A 22402-nucleotide genomic window follows, 5' to 3' on the forward strand; every position below is an offset into this window, starting at 1 on the left:
GTAGGTATGCCCAGGATCATGCTTTGAAAATAGAACAAAAGCTCCATTTTGACCTACGCTGAGCATGTCCCCCCTTAAGCAGAGACGAGTCGTTTATTTCTGTAGTCTTGATAATGCGCATGAGCAGTTTTTATTGGGTTTGTAAGGTAAGTTCTCTTCGTCAAGATGGTTTTCCGATATTCTTTCTGAGAATAATGTACTCTTACAATTAATAATTTAAAAAATATATTTCCACCTTCAACACCGTTTTAGAACATTTTTTATGATGAATGTAGAGTTGTCACTTCATAACTTTGCGCTCCGTAATATATTTTATTAAATATATTACCTATTTATTTATTACTATTATATTAATACAAGTGAATATCATTTGATCTAATTTAATGCGAGGTAATCAGTCGAAGAGGCGTATCAGTACAGTAAAAAAGTGCAAAATTATAAAGCACTCTATGAATAAGTAAATAGTCGTCAATTCGTTAGCAACACAGATTGGCATTTTTTTCTTTCAAATCTGGACAACCAGCATAATCAGTAAACAAAGCACAGTGGCGCACCCAGGGGGGGGGGGGGCAAGGGGCCCTGGCACCCCCCAAACATGAAAATTATCAGAATGATTTTAAACATTGAAACTGAAGGTCAATAAACTATACCTTTGGGCTTAGACAAATAAAAACACGGCAAGAAAATGATTTTAATTCTCCAGCACCCTTTTTAGAAAAAATTCTTAGATTTTAATTTCTAACACAAAAATTTCGAAACTCTAATGTAAGGTTTTTAGAAACCCAATCCCTAATGGAACTGTAAAAAAATTCTCGGTGTCCACCCGAATTCCGGAGTGGCGTAGGTCATGGCTGGGGAGGGCTGACAGGGCTCTAGCCTGGGGGCCCGGCGTGTCGGGTTGACCAGATAAGTGAGATAAACGTTTATCATAAATTAGCTTTAATAGTAAAAAAGTCAGCGCTATTCTACTTCATGGCCATGAACATTTTCAATTATATAATTGTACAATATATTTTTTGATTACTATGTGTCGATACTCGACAGCTCTACTATTAAAGTAGATGTATTAAAGATCGCCAATAATTCACTGTATAAGTACCCTTAATTTGAACTAAAGCACAATTTGAAAAACGTTAATGTAGTGTTTCACACTGCCTTTAATCTTAGCAGTAGGTAGAGGGCCTGCCAAATATCCTAGCCTGAGGGCCCGTCTCAGGATGTGGGGACCATGGTGTAGATACGCCGAGTGCAACAGACAAAAGACCGATAAACGAGAAATTAGGCTGTGAGAAGAAAGAGCCTATGGGACTAATTTATATTCTCCTCCTTGGCCCCCCCCCAATATTAAATCCTGGGTGCGCCACTGACAAAGCATGTATAATTTATAATTAGTTTAATAATTTTAGCCGTCAGGGTTTAAGTTACCATCATCTTAGGGGCCCAGGGAGGGCGGAGCCCCCCGCGAGGCGCAATAATCGTAGGGGCCCAGGGGGGTGAAGCCCCCCGTGAGGTACAAAGCGCCAAGTTCTATCACAATTAAAAAATCTACATGTAACCAATATAGTCTGCAAAGCATAATAAACGCAAATTAATCAGTAATAATCCTCAATATGGTTGCAGAACGGGCTTCACCGAAAGATTAAGATTGTTTCTAATAGACCCATTCAGTTGATATAAGCAACATTCGCAGTAGAATGTCTGGGACTCGCGACTATTCTGTTAAAACCTAGTGCTGTCTATTTGACACTTGCTTTACAGCATCGTGGCATCTTAGACAGGTTCAGAGCAACCATATACTGAGCATCGGAACAGGTACTTGCTGTGGATATTGGGTGTTCAGTGCTATCACTTTACAAATAATAGAGCAGACCATACAGCCTCTGATTACATTGAAAGTGAAAAAGCGACATTGGACCTGGCTCGGTCGCTTGATATGGATGCTTGAAGAGAGGGTTATCCTGGTTTTCCATGCCTTGGTCGAAGTCCGGCATCCTTGAAAGCCGTTAAATACCATCCACAGGGTATATACGCTGAAACTACAGGATGTTGGGATAATGCGAAAAAACTAAGAATTGGCTGAGAATTTTGGAGGTACCATGTGGTGTGTATACACACCAACTGAGAAGCGGATACGGACAAAGAAGAAGTTGACAGTTCGTCGCTATAGGATTTGTTTCCCGAATAGACCAAATGTCAATTTTACAGGAGACGAAAAACAAATTTCATTGTCGTATATTTAAATATCAGTAGATGTATCAATCATTCTTTCTACATTGTATGATTGCAACATTATCTAAGAATAGATTCCAAGAATAATATACTGGTATAAATCATTAAATGCACAGAAAATACATTTTATTCACAAGTACTCACTGTGGATATTCGGGAATTTTTTAGCGCTCTCTCAGAATAATGGATATTCGGGACAAAACAAGGACATTCGGGATTTAAGACCGTAGCGTATTGCTGCACGGCCCACGGATTACTGAGTGGTCAAAAAGTACGCGCGTCAAATGTTATATTCGTTTACACGATAATTGTTAATAATTACCCAATTCGTATGTAATAATAACATGCGGCAATCGCTTTTTCGGGTTTTTTCGGATTAAGTAATAAAATAGTTCTTAAGTAATTAACTATTTTTTTATTGAACGAATAATTCACAAGATTTAAGAATGTACCATTCTAATAATTGAATATACATAATTTTTAAAATCACTTCTGAGAAAATATATTATAACCAATAGAAAATATCTTTTTGAAAAAAGTAAGACACCCGGCAGGATCGACCCTGCAGCTCCTGGGTTTACGCCCCAGTCCACGAATTATCCAATATGCTACGAGGTGACATACTTATGACGACAAACTTTAACTATTAGCCTTTTAATACCTGCTCATCAGCACTCTTCAAAATCAAGCAACTATCGGCGATCGGTTTTTGTTTATTAAATAAAAGTAGGTATCTACTACTTCAATTACTAACCGACGTCACAGATTTCTCCAATATTTTATGATGGTACTAACTCGTACTGGTTAACAATTTTATATTAATACTTTTTCCAAAAAAAAAATCTATGTATATATATCTGTATATTATTATATCTATATATTTCTATTATTAACAATTAAACTTATTACAAACCACCAAATAATATTATATATTTACTATTGTAAGGAATAACAACACAAAATAATAGCATGTATAAATTAATTACCATTGGCTGCTAATATTAGGTAGGTACCAATATCCAAGTATATAATATTCACCAAATAAATAGTTACTAACATACATATTAAATTAAATTAACTATCAGCGCATTCAAAAATAAATAATAGCATCGCCTTTATTTTCATAGAAATACCTAGATTAAAAGTAAAATAAATACAAACAATGTTTGATTAATAATAATTTGAAATAATAATTATTTTTTATGTCATAGTAGTTTCCGGGTCACACTGTCGAATTCATATAACCGTTGGGATTTTGTGTCATTTATCAAAACAAAATGCAGTTATTTAGGTTAAATTACTCACTTCCATAACTCTACTGTAAGTTCAAGACGAACTGGTGATGTATCAGCTATGAATGATCTCTTCAAATTTGATGAATTCACTATTAAAACAATAGTAACTTTAAAAACAATATCAATAAGACGAAATTTGAAAGAGGACTCCGGACGGCCAAAAAATATGAAAGTGGGCGTGATTGTTTTAGAGCTAGACAGAGTGAATGTGGGAGCGAGATGCACGGTGTCAGCGCGGTTTGATTGGCTAAAAGTTATATTCGGGAAATAAAAACTCAGCCAGAGATATTTTTCGACCGAAATTAACTTGGATATTCAGGTACGAATAGTTGGACATTCGGGAGAACACCACGGAGTAATTGTAACTTAACATGGCGTATTCGGGTTTTTTAAAAAAATATCTCTGTTCCTAGATAAAAATATATTGTTTTTATAAATGATTTCAGTAGAGTTCGATAAAAGAAATTGAACTGCATTAAAATGTCGATTTCGACAAAAATGGATATTCGGGAAACAAATCCTATAGCGACGAGTTATCTCAGGATACAAACTCATCATCAAGGTGATCCATCAATAACAATTTTGATTCTAACAGAGTTAATTGGAGTTTTTAGGTTTTTAGCCCAAAATAGCTGTGGCACAAAGAGATTGGAAATCTCTTTGCTGTGGCACCTATAATTATTCAAAAAGACTACCACCTAAGAAAAGTTTTAAATTAAAACCAATAGAACTAACATACACACTAGTCGTATAGTTCCTATACACAGTGGCAAAGGGTGACTTTTGAAAAGAGGTAGGCTGCGGAGATCAGAGAAAAAGAGCACACTTGTCAGGTATAGGTACAGGAAATATGAAGATAATACGATATTACTACTGATAAATAGATAAACAGCAATGACACAATAAATCGATAAAATTTCAATAGCTCTCTGGCAATATAAAATTGGGCGATGAGCTATGTATAAATTATGTACTTTCTTAAACATTTTTTTTTCGACCATGTCCGATCCTAATAGGATCATATGGGCCTCCACAGAGTAGAGGTTTGTATTAACAGATTTTGGTTTTTACGAGAAATGGATGTCAGCCACTTGCTCAACTTATTAGGTCCATACCCTGACTCACACACAAATTGAAAAACAATATGTGTACTTGCCACTGCCAGACCCAGGATTCGAACCTGAGACCCACGGCGTGATAGTCCAATGCTTAAGCAGCGCGGGCACCGTGGGTGCAAATAAAATATAGAAAATATAGACAACAAAAATCATTTTTTCTATATATTTTATAGGTGGTTGAATGCCTTAGAAATTATTTTTTTAAATTACCTTATTAATTATTTTGGACAAAGCTGCAGTCATAAACAATAATATTGTGCGCAAAGGTTTTTGGCTTCGCCTTTCGTGCATACCGTATTGCGTATGTTACGGTAGATGGGGTTGTGGTCGTGAGGTAAAGTCCATACAAAAAAATCTGACATTCATCACGTCATAATAATCCGATGCCTACAATAGTTGAAGAGAGATAGCGCAGTGGCATATTGTTTTTTAACCTTTTGACAGATGGTACTGTATATTATATTTATAATACATTTATACATATACGACAGATGTCATTGGCAAATTAAATTTGTTGTGTAGAATATAAAATAATCAAGTTTTTATTTAAATACGTTAATATGCAATTAAAATTTATTTTTCTTAAGAAGTATGCTTTAAATAATCGCCAAGTATGGAGTGTTCGCCACAGATTATAATAATTAGTCTACTTTGATAAAACGTTGGCACACGAAATTTTTCATTTAATCAGCACTCGAAATGGAAAAGTTTACGAACCGGAGAGCGCTCGATAATTTTCTGAAGATGTTTGCATAGTTACCACATTTTATGTTTATTTTATAAAAATAAGTGTACTTATTTTCTATTATATGGCCCATCTCAGGGTTTGCAAACCTTTTTACGTATGAGTGCCAAAATTACCCAAATAATATTTTTCGACTGTCTGACATGCCAAACAGTTTTTCATGGCGACAAAAAGTTTTTAAACTCTTCCAAAATGACAGTTTTTAAGAATTCTATTAAAAAAGTTTAAAAATTAGAATTGAGTTCTTGATATTATTCTATCTTTCACCGTATTTCTAGCCAAAGGAATATCTTTTATTCTTCAATTTTTTCCCCTTGTTTTCAAATTCGTCAAAAATATCGTGGAAGCATTTAAACCACTCTTCTTTCATATTATTATACCTACTTATTGTCCATCACTATACAGTTTTCTATTTTTATAGAATATGTTTCAGGCAAAATAACAAGCAGTTATTATATTTGAATGACTGCCGATAGGTACCTAATTAATTTCATAAGGTTTGTTGATTGAATATTTTTATTTTTAATTGCCCAATCCTAAGGACCGATCTTACCTAAAAAATAAATATATTATACAGAATATAGCTACCTATTAAAACATTCATAGGTAGGTACCTACAGTTGAAACCAGAGCTTCGAACCTTTATTTTTTTTCGTTACGGTTCAGTAAAAAAAATATATATTGGTTCAGTCCCGGTTTTCGATTCAGCTCCGAGTGATTAATTTTTAAATGTTTTTATCTAAGTATATTAACAAATTATTTTATACCATTTTATAGTATTTGTATGTGAGCCCGGCGCCAAGCTTCGAAACCAATAGTTATGCTGCACCGCAGGGCTGTAGCCATGCATTTTTAAAATAATCTCCTATATATTATTATCCTAAGAGATTTTGGAAAATGCACTGACAGCTCATTTAAGCGACATTTTATTGTTATTTTTACATCTTCACTTCGAAATGTGCGCTACCGATTCATCTACCGATTGAATTGAACACATTTCAGAAATTTTCCATGATTTTACATGTACGTGACGTTTATATCCGATATTTTCTTACACACCGTATACAATCGCCATATTTACTGTTTACGCCTCACAGAATGACGTCTTCGTCGCTTAAGACCTTCTAATCCCTTATTTGACAAACGGATTCGATTATTTTTATTCAAATATCGTAATGTAGGCATTGGCGCACTTTTTTCCGGTGAAAAAACCATAATCTTGGTACAATTCACTACGTATAATATCTTTTGACAGCGAGGTACGCCACTGTCCGCCATTTCATAGATAACGTGATATTCCAAATTTGATTTTTTTTTAAATACTTTGTGGCTGTTCACTCAATCTTTTTTTATTGAATAATTACCTAGGCTACTAATTTCCATAGATCAGATAGTCATATTAAACTAACAAAGTTGCCATTGCAAACAATGAAAGAAATTAATACGAATTGTTATAGTCATCAAAATGTGTGATATTGTATAATATCTACCTATTTTTATCGTCCCTATCATCACCAATCTTGACCTATCCACTGCTGGATGAAGGCCTCCTCAGCCTTATTCTACTCCTTACTTACACATGAATTGTTATATTTATTAAAATCAGTGATATTATATTATTATCTACCTATCTATATATAATGCCATTATTATCACGAGCCTCAATAAATCCAATGCTGGATGAAGGCCTCTCTACGTTGATTGTATTCTTGACAGTATTGAATTTCTAATGCCATTTATCCACATATTCATATCGTCATCATAATCATCATCATCATCAACCAGGATCAATCCACTGCTGGATGAAGAGTTCCGCAACCTGATTCTACTACTATTGGTTTAACGAATTTGTGATATTATACATATTTCTATCCATCTTATCATCATCGACTTGAACCAATCCACTGCTGGATAATTGCCTCCCTAGCCCGAATCTACTCCTTTATGTCATATGAATTGCTGTATTTATCAAAATCAGTGATACTATATTTATCTACAAATTCATATTGTTATCATCATCATCATCAACCAGGATCAATCCTCTGCTTAATAAAGACCTCCATAGACTGATTCTACTCCTTTTTGTCATATGAATTTCTGTATTTATCAAAATCGGTTATATTATATTTATCTACATATTCATATCGTCATCATCATCACACCGACCTGAACCAATACACTGCTAAATAAAGACCTCCCTAGCCAGATTTTACTCCGTTCTGTCATATGAATCCCTGTATTTATAAAAATCGATGATATTATATTTATCAGCATATTCCTATCATCATCATCATCATCATCATCAACCAGGATTAATCCACTGCTTAATAAAGACCTCCCTAGCCTGATTCTACTCCTTTCTGTCAAATGAATTTCTGTATTTATCAAAATCGGTGATATTATATTTATCTACATATTCATATTGTCATTATCATTATCATCATCATCGACCTGAACCAATCCACTGCTTAATAAAGACCTCCCTAGCCTGATTCTACTCCTTTCTGTCATATGAATTGCTGTATTTCTCAAAATCGGTGATATTATATTTATCTACATATTCATATCGTCATCATCATCATCATCGACCTGAACCAATCCACTGCTTAATAAAGACCTCGCTAGCCTGATTCTACTCCTTTCTGTCATATGAATTTCTGTATTTATCAAAATCGGTGATATTATATTTATTTACATATTCATATCGTCATCATCATCATCATCATCGACCTGAACCAATCCACTGCTCAATAAAGACCTCCTTAGCCTGATTCTACTCCTTTCTGTGATATGAATTTCTGTATTTATCAAAATCGGTGATATTACATTTATCTACATATTCATATCGTCATCATCATCAACCAGAATCAATTCACTGTTGGATGGAGGGTTCCGCAACCTGATTCTACTACTATATTATACCTATTTCTATCTTCCTTATCATCATCGACCTGAATCCATCTACTGCTGGATAAAGGCCTCCCATGCCTGATTCTACTCCTTTCTGTCATTTGAATTGCTGTATTTATCAAAATCAGTGATATTATATTATATCTATTTATATTTCCATTATCATTATGAGCCTGAATCAATCCACCGGTGGATGAAGGCCTCTCTTAGTTGTTTGAATTTCTGTCGGTCATATGAATTGCTATATTTATCAAAATTGCTGATATTATATTTACCCATTCATAATATCGTCATTATCATCATCAACCGAGATTAATCCACTGCTGGATGAAGGTTATCCCAACCTAATTCTACTCTTCTTGGTCATATAAACTGCAATATTTTTTTAAATTTGTGATTTTATATACCTACCCATTTATATCGTCATTATCGTCATCAACCTGTATCAATCCACTGCTGGATGAAGGCCTCTTTAAGCTGATTCCACATCTTTAGGTCTTATAAATTCCTATTCTTATCATAAATAATATGTATTGCTTCATTATTTATCAACATTTGTGTCGATATGAATGTCCCGCACCGGGAAACTATATTGTTTAAGGTTAATTTTTAAATCAAAATATGATTTTTAAAATATTATTCTATGACTCCAAGCATTTATTTTTTATAGACAATGAAACAAAATAATGTTTAAATTTATTGTTTATGCTGCTAACCTTTTTCTATTATGTAAATGGGACCCGTAAAAGATTAATATTCGCGTTATATTGGATCGCTATTTATGATAATCACGATTGAGATGTATAATTATTTATCATATTTAAATGCACATACCTACACATATATTGTATTAAAATTAAAATAACAGTGGTAGCAATCGGCGATTGCCAGCTGTTCTGCTAAAACTAGCATCCTGAAATGGTGTCAGACGATATTGAGAAGGCCAGACTCCAGAATAGAACACGCACATGACTGCAAATTTGTATTGGCAGTGACGACATGCAGATCGTAAAACTGACAAATCAGCTAAATTTTCAACTGTCTGACGTGAATGAAAATCCATCCCGAAGAGAAAACTATGGCGCCGTCTATAGACACTTTACAATTATTATATTAAAATCCAACACCAAGTCACTATGACGAAAAGCTGTCTGCAAGACCAAGCGAGACAGACTGGCGAGAGCCAGCTGGCTCAGCTAGTATATTATAAATTATGAGTATTATGTCGAAAAGCGACACACAATCGTGAATGGTTCCTTTGCGCCTTGAATTTGATACATATTTCAAATTAAAGTTGGAAATAAAATCATGTTAACTCGCGTGTTTGAACATGTACCTACCGAACCGAAAAAACCGATATTTTTCGAATATTTACCGAACCGAATCAGAAAATTTTAGATCTCATCCCTTCAGAAAACCTCGAAAACCCCTTTAGGTGTCGTATTCTACAAAAATTATAATGATTATTGATTTTAATATTTTTTTAAAACCTTTCTAAAAATTAATTAACAGTTGAAACAAGCAATAAAAATATTAATGTTAATCGAAAGGGTCACTTATGTACTTAGTTATGAGGAGTGGCAAACTTAAAATTACCGCCAAATGTCACCACTGTTACCAGCTGACCGAAAAGATACTTTGACAGATACACTTTCTCATCAGTGTCGGAGAGTTTCGAATCGGATTATTTTTAAAGCAACCAGTACGGTTTTAACGTCCAAGTTTTGTTAATCGCTTTGAAAGATAAAAGCCGCGATAAACATAAGAAATGCTCGAAGTCAATCAAGATGATAAAAAAGTAAGTTGTCATTCAAAACTGACTGAACGTAACATAAAATGCTCTAACCTTATCTCGTTCGAACTTTGGCTTCATGTAAATATTTGTTTTGATTTTCAAAGTATAGAATATATTTATGACCTTGAACGAACGTAAAGGTCATAGATAACTTCAGTACCTATGGATAACTTAAAAAATAATATTATGTAGTTAGTATGTACCCATCTTATTATTATAATTTCCAATGACGAAGGTTACATAAATCCAAGCAAAAATAACTCACAAAAAATATTTGCGCAAAACTGTGTTTTTTTATGAAATTACGTATGAATAAATCATTCAGATTTGCATGCTCTGCAAGTATTCATTTAATAATAATGTGATATTCTCTTTATTTGCCTTAATAACATTGTTTTTTTAATCTTTGATACATCAAAATAGGTTAGGTTTACTTGCCTTTCAGTTTTCTATCGCATAAATACTATAAAATTTGAATATCTACCTGGCAATGCAGTATAAAATAGTAATAAAAATGCACTACAAGTGTTAGCTGTGTAGGTAGTTTTTTTATATTAAAAATGTAGGTAGATTAATTACCTCACAACATTTTACAATGGATGTTACTAGTTTCCTCAATAGTCATGAGTTAAAATTATGTACCATTGCACTTTAATTTAATTTAATATATTAGGTAGGTACAATATTAATATAATACAATAATTACTTATAAGTGCTATGTATTGGTACCTATGTAAAATGAATAGTGGATAAAATCGATTATCTTTACTGTACTGTAATGCGAAAGTTAAATTATTCTTTACAACTGACGATGAATATTGATAAAACACATGTGCCCTATTCACCAATCTACAACCTTATACCATAATACCAATTAGATATTGAATATTATTTTCACCCGTGGAAAGAATTAAGCTGGCTAATAATATGATATGACCTTTATTCAATAGATATTTTAATCGTAGCCCATCGCTGTTTTGTTAAAATATATTTGTTCAATCAATATTTAATTTCTCCATAATATTTGCGATTAAACATCAAACATTCTTGTATATATTAACGACGACGATAACAAAATTAATAAAAGGTCATCTATTATCATCTAACAATAATATGATAAACGCATCGTATCAGAAGTAGTATTTATTCATTGCCACGTTAAACTATTGCACGTAAAGCGTTTTACCTCTGAACCACCGATATGATGTAATTCTGGATTCATCTTTAAAATATGTCTCCATTTTTTTTAAGTATAGCTAGTCGCGAGTGGAGAACTACAAGGTTCTAAGTGTTTGTCTTTGGCGAAACAAAAGTAACAATGAGGCAGCTTAGAATACTACTTCATTGTTGGGTTTGTTTTCTCAAGGATGGACACTTAGAACCTTGTAGTATTAGACTCACGTAGTTTGTGATATTTCTTTAATAAAATACTTGATCATCATTGGCTGAATAGTTAATTAAATTAGTTCCTCTTTAGGACATTTCAATTGATATTTAAAGTTTTCCAAAAAAAGTTTTAAAAGTACAGAATTAGTTTGCATTTGTTCTATCTTTTTTTAGAGGGTGATGGTTATAGAGAAGTAACAAGTAAACACTCATGTCCTGGATTCAAACAAACAGGTTGATGTTAATAATTACTAGTATATAATATTGTATTGTATGATGGTATTGGTAAGTTTCGATTTAGGCAGGGCTTAATCGAATTTTAAAAACCATCTGCAATTTCTATTCTTAGTTTAATGAAAACTAGTTAGTATGACTGACAAGTTTAGTATGCCACTATTTTTGTTGGATCTCCACAGCCTACCTCCACCATTAACCACTGATGAGACTATTGAATCAACGGGATAGTATTTTAATATGAATGTGAAGAAAAATTCTGTGTGCGGAAAGATAAGGATAGAAAATAAGAAGAGAGGAGAGGAAAATAAAATCACTACCTTTCTGGATAATCAAAAGATTGAGTTTTAGACGACTTTGTATGAGAACTAATACGTTTCTTTAAAAAATTTAATTATTTAGAGGCGTTGATTTGACTCATCCTTTTTCTCATTTACTTATTGCATTGTGGTTAATTTGGCATATATTAATCAAGTATTTTCTTTAACACATTCGCGGACACATGTTAGCTCATACATGTTAGTGATATGACACATATTAAAATTAAAATTTTTTAAATTTTCGATTTAGATATATAGAAATGAGTATGTTTTAAGATACGACACTATCTAATGGAAATATGTTCGCACTGTGACACAAGTAGATAGGGAGTTTTCAATTTTGTTGTTCTCTAAAATTTCAGTATGTTGATTCTAAACATCTCATTTAATTGGTAGGCATCTATTATATCACACATTTAAAAAAGAATGAAGCCCTAATTATAAAGGTACCTACCTAAATATACTTATGGAAAAACAACGATTTATAATAATTTCCATATTGTGATCTACAATGCAGCACGGGCTCTCAACCTTTTACGATTTGCAACCCCTTATTTATAATAGCCAAGTAACCTGTGAGTAGAGTTGAGTTTCGGGAATTTTCCCTCATTTTGTTTACACGCAAATTCAAAATCATTTGGTTTCACTTTACTAGTCTCTGGTTGCTTACTATTAAACATTAAACTAATCTCTTTAGCCGGCTCGCACACCTAAACGCGTCTCGTCTGCAACGTGTCGAATATGTCGATGGGACGTTATCGTTATTGACAAAACACACGTTGCCAAATGGATCTCCGTACATTGGTAGAATGCGTCTTTTTAGTTTGAAAAAAACGGCTGGAGTCACATGCAACTGTGACATACCCGAAATCTCGCACTTCGGCATTCATTTTGGCTTGCCGTGTGACATCACTGTCCTCGTACGGCGTTGCCTATACGCATATAAGTTTCACTCAATTTTGATTTATGACTATTATCCCAGTCGAGACGATTTTCAATCTGCAACTGGGCTTAAGGCTAATTTTTATCTTTTCCACAAACCAGTAATTGATTGTTATTGTTTGTGAATATATCGTTCATTCCACTTTTATTAATTTTGTACTGAATATCACTTTCAGCCGAATCTCTAATTTTTGTTTGACGAGGTTAAGTAATCAAGAATGAAATGTAATTGTTAATGTCTTGCTAGTGACGCTTAACTTATATTTACACAAAATAAATGTGTTTTATTTAATTGAAAACCTACGATCTACCTACATGGTAATTTTCCTACGAGGTCATAGCAATTGTAATTATTTTATGTGTATGATTTGATGATGAGTGTAATTTTATTTTCCTGATTGCATGATAATAGGTACGGTTTATGTCTGTCATTTATATTACAGTAAAGTTAAATCACTGTATCTTCTCCAGAAGTAGCATATGGATGCCTAACATAAAGCACCTATTTCGACAGATGCTGCATATTATTAGCAATTCAAACCAGCCTTGTTTGTTTAAATTGTGAAAAAGATAAAATAAATACATTGTATAAGTGGTGATTACTACCCTTTTGACAAAGGTAAAACTTTAGTAAGCAAAAGAAATAATGATAAACACTTGGGACAGTGACCACTGCGTTATAATATACTTACAGTAGACGTGTTCACCAAGTAATTTTGGCAGTTCATTCTGGTCTATTCGGATAATACATGATTATTTCAGAAGAAATATAATATATTCAGTTTTAAAAAATATTATTTATGCATAGAAACGTCTGAACCAAAGACATTGAAAAAATCCTTTTATAGAGATGGAGCCTAAATGTATGAAATTGAAGCAAAAGATAGGACCACGTCTCCACTTGTTAAGTTTGCTACAAGTGATGGCATTGCAGGTTCATTTGCAGAGAACTTCAAACTACTGTTATGTCATATATTTGTCAATTTGTAAGACACGTAAGAACTCAATCTATCACGATGAGTAGATAAGCAGCCAATAAAACTATACACACTTCAGCATTATTACTTAGTTGAAAAAATATTTAAAAAGCCATTACGTAAGTAGTTGCGTAACTTAACCATGTTTTATGCGTTTGCTAAATAATTTCAAATGTTATAACAGAAATAACATATAAGGCTCTTTCTATTTATAGTCCAAATTTTTTGTTCTGAATGTTTTTTATTTTCCCCACTGCATAGCAATAATTGCTTTTTTATTACAAAATTTAGTTTATGATTCCCAAACCAAAAATGTCATACTATTTATAAATGTTGCTAGTTTCTCGTATTGTAATTTAATTGATTATGGATAAAATAATAATTAAATTAAGACTATTCATAGTAATCACATTATATATTTGTCTTGATTTATCTATCTGCTGTCTGTAATGCAGAGGTAGAAAAGACAACATATTTGAAACTGTGCAGGAGAGTGAGAGAGAAAGAAGAAATAATAATAGGGGTAGGGTGAGAGAAAACATATATAAGTATGTGAGAGTGAGAAAAGGAGTATATTGAAATAGTGGTAAGGTAAAATAGAACATAAACGTAAACATATGAGAAAGAGAGATACAGAGAGGAGACTTATTAAAAGGGGTAAGGTGAGAGAAAACATAATTATTATGTAAATGTGGATAGTATTATTGAGTGCATCAACAAGAATGTTGACACTGATGGTAATACCTTCTGGTAATTGTTTCTAGTTGTATTATATTATGTTTAGGCATTTAAATTATCCTATTCATTACGTTAAGGCTATACTTCAGTTGAGGCATGGTCTAAAAAGATCGTGGCTAGGCGATGCGCGGATTATGCAAATGACGCATGCCGAACGAAATATAATTTGTCATAAAAATTCAACATGCGTCCATTTAATGTTATGTTTATTGTTATATTACTAATAATAATAGAATATTCAATAACATGTTTTCTTTTTCAAGTACATACGTAAAGTTTTTTGGTCACCTTTACACGATTTAAGAATATATTCATCCGACGCCATTATAAAACAAATCGACGTGCGCACACCTCGACTGTCGGTCTCCGTTTGTTGACGAGTGCCAAATTTCGTCCCACCTACTGTTAAAAATTATTTACCGTTTCACTGAAGTACGCTCTTAAGTCAAGTAAACAATAAATAATCATTCAGTATCGATTCTTTGCCACTGCCGTGATTCCAGCTACATATATAGGTTGCAAAAAGCACATATGAACTTGGACCCACTATATCTTTCCTGAAATACCCTAACTCCCTGCTCTGTTATTATCTATGGATTTAATTTTTTTAAATACCAAATACACTTAAAATTTCCAATTTTCAAAATATCTTCAGTTATGTAGGTGCTTAAAATTGTCAACAAGAAAATGCATGTGTAATACCCCGTTTACACATGCATGGATTTACTTCTGACAGTACTATTATCGCGGCCATAACAAGAAAATGCACGTCATGTAAACATGTATTATCGTGGATGTTGCAAGACTGCATGCCTGAATCAAAAAAGTTCGGAAGCTTATGAACTTTCACGCGACAGTTGGATTTGTTCAATATCTGCGCCTGCGCAGTAGAACGATAATGGCAAACCTGCCGGTAAAAAAACGGAATATACTACGCAGACTCATTTTGAGGTTAACCGATTTTCACTATCTGCCAAATAGTACTATAAAGTGATAACATCGCGTCTCGCTTACTCTTGAAGAATGAAATTGGCGAGACAGTCAGCACTTTTACGTGTAAACAGATATTATCGCGATAGTTTAAAATACACACTATTGTTGCAAATAAATCCATGCGCGTGTACAAGCGCTATAAACACGTATTATCGTGCAAGTTACAAGATTGCATGCATGAATCAAAAACGTTCTGTGGGTTCTTAATTTTCACGCGATAATTAGAACCCGTGCGATATCTGCGCTTGCGCAGTTGAATGATAGTAGTGAACGTACCGGAAAAATACGAACTACACCACGCAGAACATTTTGACGTTTACCAATTTTCACAACCAATGAATGACAATGACAATGCGTCTCGCTTACGTTTGAAGAATAAGATTAAGACAATCAGCACCTTTACGGGTAAACAGTAAAGTTATTATTACGATAGTTTAATTTACACACTATTGGTTCTAGTAAATCCATGGACGTGTACAGGCGCTATAATGGATGGTGCACTCGCCTGGCAAGCAAAAGTTACACATTCAATTCCAACCTGGTCCAAGATTTTTTTCTAATAATTATGTTTCTGCGGTTACTACAAGCTATGTATTTTCATACTTAAAATTTGTGAATCGGAAGTATTTAAAATTTTATTTCTATATAGTAATCAAATACTATCTGTAGATGTGCAATATCATAAAAATATTAATAATTGTCCTATCGCTTCTAATAATATGGTCATAAATATTTTTTATTAATTTCATGTCCTTTAAATCAATCCAAATTTCTATTCAATATGGCCAACCGTAATTGAAATATCTCAATTTCAACTGGGCAAATATTAATTATCTGAAATCAATAAAACTAATCTATGATGACAATTACTACATGCTGTATTTTGTAAATGCATTTTTGATAACAGAAGTGCGCATGCAATTGTTTATGTAACCTTACTACTAGAAAACGTTGTACCTCTATGTTGTCTATAACTGTATTTTTTTTGAATTATTATCAGATTTATGATCATTTTTCTCTTACTTATACAAGGTTCTCTTAATCATTACTTCTCTATTATTCTGGCCAGTATGTTTTTAGTTGACACCGAGACATATTGTGCTCGAAAACTTCATTGTGTACCTATTATATTTCTTAATCAATTGAATAGTGTTATTAGTTAATTGAAACTGTTTTTGGAATTGTCATTATTTGACAACATTTTTTGTGATTTTTTTAAATACAGTAAGTATTATATCACTATAATATACTCATTAATCTTATCAATTTATTTTCATAAGTAATATATACTAACTAATTTAAACATATATTTTACATGTTTTATTAACTAATATTCTTCAATACTAGCTATCATTACCAGTTGGCAGTACCACTTGTCAACATTCTCAAACTTCTTCTCCCTGTTTCACTCTCTCTCATACGTTTACGTGTATATTTTGTCTTACTGTCATCGTTCTGATGTTTCAGACTGAATTATTTGTCTGTGAGTCTTCTGACTTTGCAGAGCACGCCATCGATGAACTCTTTCATTTGTCAAACGGTGACGCTTAGCTGATAGTTCTTCCTCATCCATAATGTTTCTATTTTTTGATTGATTGTGTATGTTGCCTAATGTTACAGTAGGTTACATACCCTATTTGTATTTTAATTACCCTTAAATCGTTCAGATAACACACTAATTTCTTGATTTGCTATTAGGCACCGCATTCTAAGCATCTATCAAACTTCTATGAGAGTATCATTTTTTTTATTCACGACCTGATTATAATTTTTCAAATTTAGAATTTGCGTTTATAGGTGTATATTTAGTACGTCTTCTCCCTCTCTTCCTGTCTTGCACATTTTCATATTTCTCTCGTGCGTTGCAGATAATTTAAAACAAATATATATAAGGTAATAACTAGATAGGGAAAGTACGGGCAAAACGATTACGTTTATTGAAGACAATAACTAACTAAATAGAATATTAATATCTTGATCCTTTTTTATTAATACTTTGTATGCAATCATGTTATAATATCATTAGTGGACAATAGTAATCATTAAAATCTTTTAATGAACAAAAATTAAGACTATAACTATTATCCACATTGTTTGAAAACCCCACATAAAGAAAATAAGATATACTTACTTCAAATTAGAACTTAAGCCGTCATAAGCATCACAAAAATAGGTTCCAAAATCCAAATAATACAATTTAATCATTCAAACTTCTTAATTAACATAAGCAATAGCCGTTATCCGTTTTACCTGGACAGCCCGGGCAATAAATCAACACATTAGTCCTCACAGACCACAAAAATAGGTTCCAAACCGCAATACTTACAGACAATCTTACCAATAAAATTGAAACGTTTCACAGTATTTATAATATCTTAGAAGTACTAGCGATTATTCCATTTACCTACACCACTCACTTTGCCCGTACTTCCCATAACTGTTTAATTGTTTAAAGTTTTATGAATGTAAAAAAGTATTTTGTTGTGTTTTTATTAGCATTACCAAATTTATGCAGAATTTACAATAGGTACTACAAAATTTGTTTAATGTCTAGTAAAAAATTGTTTATCTATATTGTATTAAGAATACTCTTCATTATCAAACACCGGCAAGGCAGAATTTGGCGCCTGTGTGTGGCGTGTATGTGTCCATGCTTTATTATTATGGACTATGGCAACCACATCCTGACACGGGACCCAGCCCAGGATCTTTGGCGGGTCTCCTACCAATTGCTAAGGGCAGCGTGATTTAATTGTATTTTAAATGGTATTTTTCATTATAATTTAAGAGTATCTGACGACCCCCTAGAAATCACGCGACCCATGGGCTTGGAAGCAATGATTTAAATTTATTCCTAATACCTACAATGGATTTTGAAAGTTTTCTGTCACCTGTTTGAAGGCACCTAATGATAATCAATTAAGAATCTGATTTAATGAAGAGATAAACTTATAATTTTTATTCCGCGAATAAATTTAATTGAGAAACGCTGCTCTACAGGATTTCAGATAAAATAAATTCATGTGCCTAATAAATTAATAGTTGGATAGACCAAGCAAAAGTCATCTTTGTCTTCTATTCACAACACTTAGCTGGCTGACCTTCCAGGTCGGGCCTCCTTAAGCCCGGGGCCTCAGGCTAAAGCCTTGTCAGCGCTCCCCTTGTGCGGGCCTTGATGTCAACACACTTGTGGCTCATGCTCGATATAATGCGCCTGCTCGAATATACCAAGCTAAGTAGCAAAGCCTAAATAGGAAACAAGTAAAAATGTCACATACATATTATTGCATTGGTTCCATCAGTTACAGTTTCTCTTTTCATGCGATCTTTGAATTCCAAATGACATTATAATTATCATAAAGATTCAGTCAACAGTTGTGTCAAGCATTCATTTATTCATCATCGTCAGTACATGTTAATATTCCCATACATAATTTTACATATAATTATTCGCATTACGTAAACAATTCAACAGACTCCAATTATTATCACGTCCATAAAAATAATTGATGTTTTTACTTATTTGGTTATTATAATTTGTTATCTTTAAGCTTACATTTTGTTTTTTTTTCTAATCAATGTACCTACATTTTAGCTACTGTTATTTAAGTGGTTGTATATCCTTCAATAACTGTGAATAAAACGTAAAACTAAACATGAAAATTGAGATACACAAAATTAAAATAATATCTTGTTATTATTACAAGACTTAAAATTATTTTTTATCAATAGATGGCAGTATATGCTTTGAAAACATATCTATACAATAATTATTAATAGTTGTTATTTTATTATAAGTTTTATTACTTTATTATAATACCAAGTAAAATAAGAAAGTAAAAAATAATTTAATGTGATGTAAGTCCTAATAAATTCATATTTATACCAATAAACGTCAAAATTGTCATATTATTTCATGAGTTGGTTGTTTTAATTGAATATTTACTTTTTTAAATTTTTGTGTGATTTTTACTTATTTTTTTACATTTCATTTATTTTATAAAGATTATGGGATTAATAAAAAGTAAGAAAAGTAATTTCTCTTATATATAATTTTACTGAGGCTTTGACTGCGACCTGATGTCATATTGTATTTTCTCTTCTCCTCTGAGTGAGTTGTTCAGGCCCTCTCTTCAATTCTCTTAAAAAACTTTATAATTTCACCAAACTCTTTGTCTTTGAGAATGGCTAATGACTCAAATATTTCCTGGCATTGAGGAAAACAGAAAATCTTGATCACAAGCCTTGTGTTGGTGTTTATAGAAATCTACCTAGTTAGTTCTTATTTCTTACATTACTATTAGATATATCCCGAAAAACGCCAAGATGACCTTGAGCGGCTTAAGCGTCAACCTAAAACATCGTGGATCACAGGTACAGATCGTTTGTCTGGCAAATACACATATTATTGTTTTTCAATTTGTGTTTGAGTCAGAGTACGGACCTAATATGTTGAGCAAGTGGCTAACATTCATTTCGCATAAAAATAAAAATCTGTTAATTCAAACCTCCACTCCGCGGAGGCCCATATGATCTTATTAGGATCGGAAATGGTCAAAAAAACAATCCTGAAAAAATAATTCCATAATGTTTACAGTAAAATTATTGTCTATATCAAGTTCTTTATCCCTAGTTACATAGCAGTAAGTAATTTCTGAATTATTTATTAGTACATACAATATGTAGACATTGATGAATTATCAGCAAAATACTAAATAATGCAGCACTGTAATTATCCATGTTTTTTCAATGATGTGACATTTTGTTACACATTTACCAGATGACTTATTCTACAATTAATGGGTCGGGAACTCCTAATGATTTTTTTTGTACAAAATGTTATTAATTGCATTTTATATGTCAAATACTTGTTACTTTTCCTTGACATTTTCTCAGTTGGTTAAGAACACATTCCTGCAAGATTTTTGTGCACGTCGGTCACTGGAGCGAGCTATCGTTAACAGCGGCAAAGTCCAATGATATTGTTGTATTGAAATTTATAACACAATATTTATTATAAGCGATAATACATAATCATAATTGTAAGTTTTCAGACTGCTTATTATTTCTTTACAGAAATACAGAATATTTTATCATGATTGTGTGTAATATAAATTCGTTTTCTAACTGCATGCCCGTTCTCCATCAATATCTAATCGTGACCGCTATAATAATAGTAGCTGGGTGATAAAATATCAGACTAACGTGTTACAAGTTTTATAACCAGTGAACTGTGAAAATGTCATATTTCTGTTATTAGCAATACTTCGTACGTATTCAGATATTTTGATTTTAGAAGCAGGTGCTGTCATATAAATCTCCCCTTTCTCAACCATGAAATCACCTTAAAAATGGATAACAACTGACTCCTTTAAATAGTACTGTCACTATTTTAGAATCAGTTATTTTATTCTATGTACAAGGCGGATATTATGAAAAAAGACATATGATTTATTTTTGAAAATGATCGCCAGTTTGGGAAACAGTGAATCAATAGTAGATTAGAGTCCATTATTATTTGCCTCACTCACACATACTGACTTATACCAGTGATTCCCAACCGGTTCCACGAAACCTAACCCTAGGCTCTGTGAACTCTATTAGGGGTTCCGCAGAGTCTGCAAAAACTTAAAAAAAACATGTTAATATATCTTGCCATTACTGCTTGGGAGGAGATTTTTTGTAGCAGCAAAAATATGATGAATTTAGTTTTCAGTAATGAATGTCGCTGTGTATTTACACACTACATTTTATTTCTAGCAAAGCGTTTAAATCCTGTATGCTGCTAATGTATGCCCCTGCTCCATCGCCACACAAGTCACATGATTTGCAGTCTTAGAACTTTTTCTCGCGTGGCGCACACCAAATCTGCAGACTTTTAAGTCCGCATACTAGATTTGTTGGATTTCAAACATTTTTGATATTTTACTCGCCGAGTTGCCAGAATTTGTCCGTCAGAGTTCAATCTGTCATTAATACACAATCATTGGGACCGCAAAAAACCTGTAATTGTTCTAAACTTTGTATTGATTAATTTGTTCATTTACATAAAATGAGGGATTTTGTAATAATAATTATTTTTTTTGACTTAATGAAATTCTTAAAATAAAACTTAAAATGTAGTTACCTAATTATATTGTTTTCACTCCTATATTATTTTCTGTAAATCTGCATGTAAATAACACGACATTTTAAGATTTTCAGAAGACATTACGATATTATGTTTATAGATGTGTTAACAAGAGTTGAGGCCAAGCAATACTCACACATTGTTTACAAAAAGGATGTTTCAAGGACATCAACGTAAACGCATGTTGTCCTCTTTTCGCTATAAGCGCAATAAGTAGGCGTAAGCAAGACAAGCGGCTGTTTCTCGTAGACGTTGTGCAATGCCTGTTGCCTCAGAAATTCACCAATACGCACAATCTTTCGTATCTTCGTTCGCACCAACTCTGGCTGAGAGACAATGATACCAACCGTACTATAATTATAGTACAATACTATAATTTTAATTCTGCGAAAAATGTAAAATACTATAATTTTATGCCAAATATACCAAAATACTATAATTTTAACGGATTCAAGACGAAAAATGTTCCTGTACTATATATTTTTTAGAAATACTATAATTTTTACGCCTTTGTACTATAATCAGCATAGAAAAAGATGGCAACACTGCTGAGAGACCTATAACTATCACAATTCGACTTTTACTCATTA

The 22402-nt window shown here is 32.6% G+C and overlaps 1 protein-coding gene across 2 annotated transcripts in view; it reads left to right on the top strand.

The window, feature by feature from the left end:
• Positions 1 to 9936: 9936 nt before the first annotated feature.
• The window catches only part of UGP (UDP-glucose pyrophosphorylase), a 46658-nt gene continuing 34192 nt past the window's right edge, over positions 9937 to 22402 (top strand). The window contains exon 1 of one of the 2 annotated variants that reach the window (XM_085956490.1): positions 9937 to 10095. In XM_085956490.1, coding sequence (XP_085812616.1) covers positions 10066 to 10095 — 30 coding nt within the window. In that variant the 5' untranslated portion in view covers positions 9937 to 10065. Of the gene's footprint in view, positions 10096 to 16745; positions 16907 to 22402 lie in introns of those variants that run through there. The other variant, XM_085956492.1, reaches the window with a different exon arrangement.

The sequence above is a fragment of the Rhyacophila brunnea genome, unplaced genomic scaffold (genome assembly GCF_057557595.1).
Source record: "Rhyacophila brunnea isolate RB1 unplaced genomic scaffold, BYU_Rbru_1.0 scaffold_6, whole genome shotgun sequence".
Classification (NCBI taxonomy): domain Eukaryota; kingdom Metazoa; phylum Arthropoda; class Insecta; order Trichoptera; family Rhyacophilidae; genus Rhyacophila; species Rhyacophila brunnea.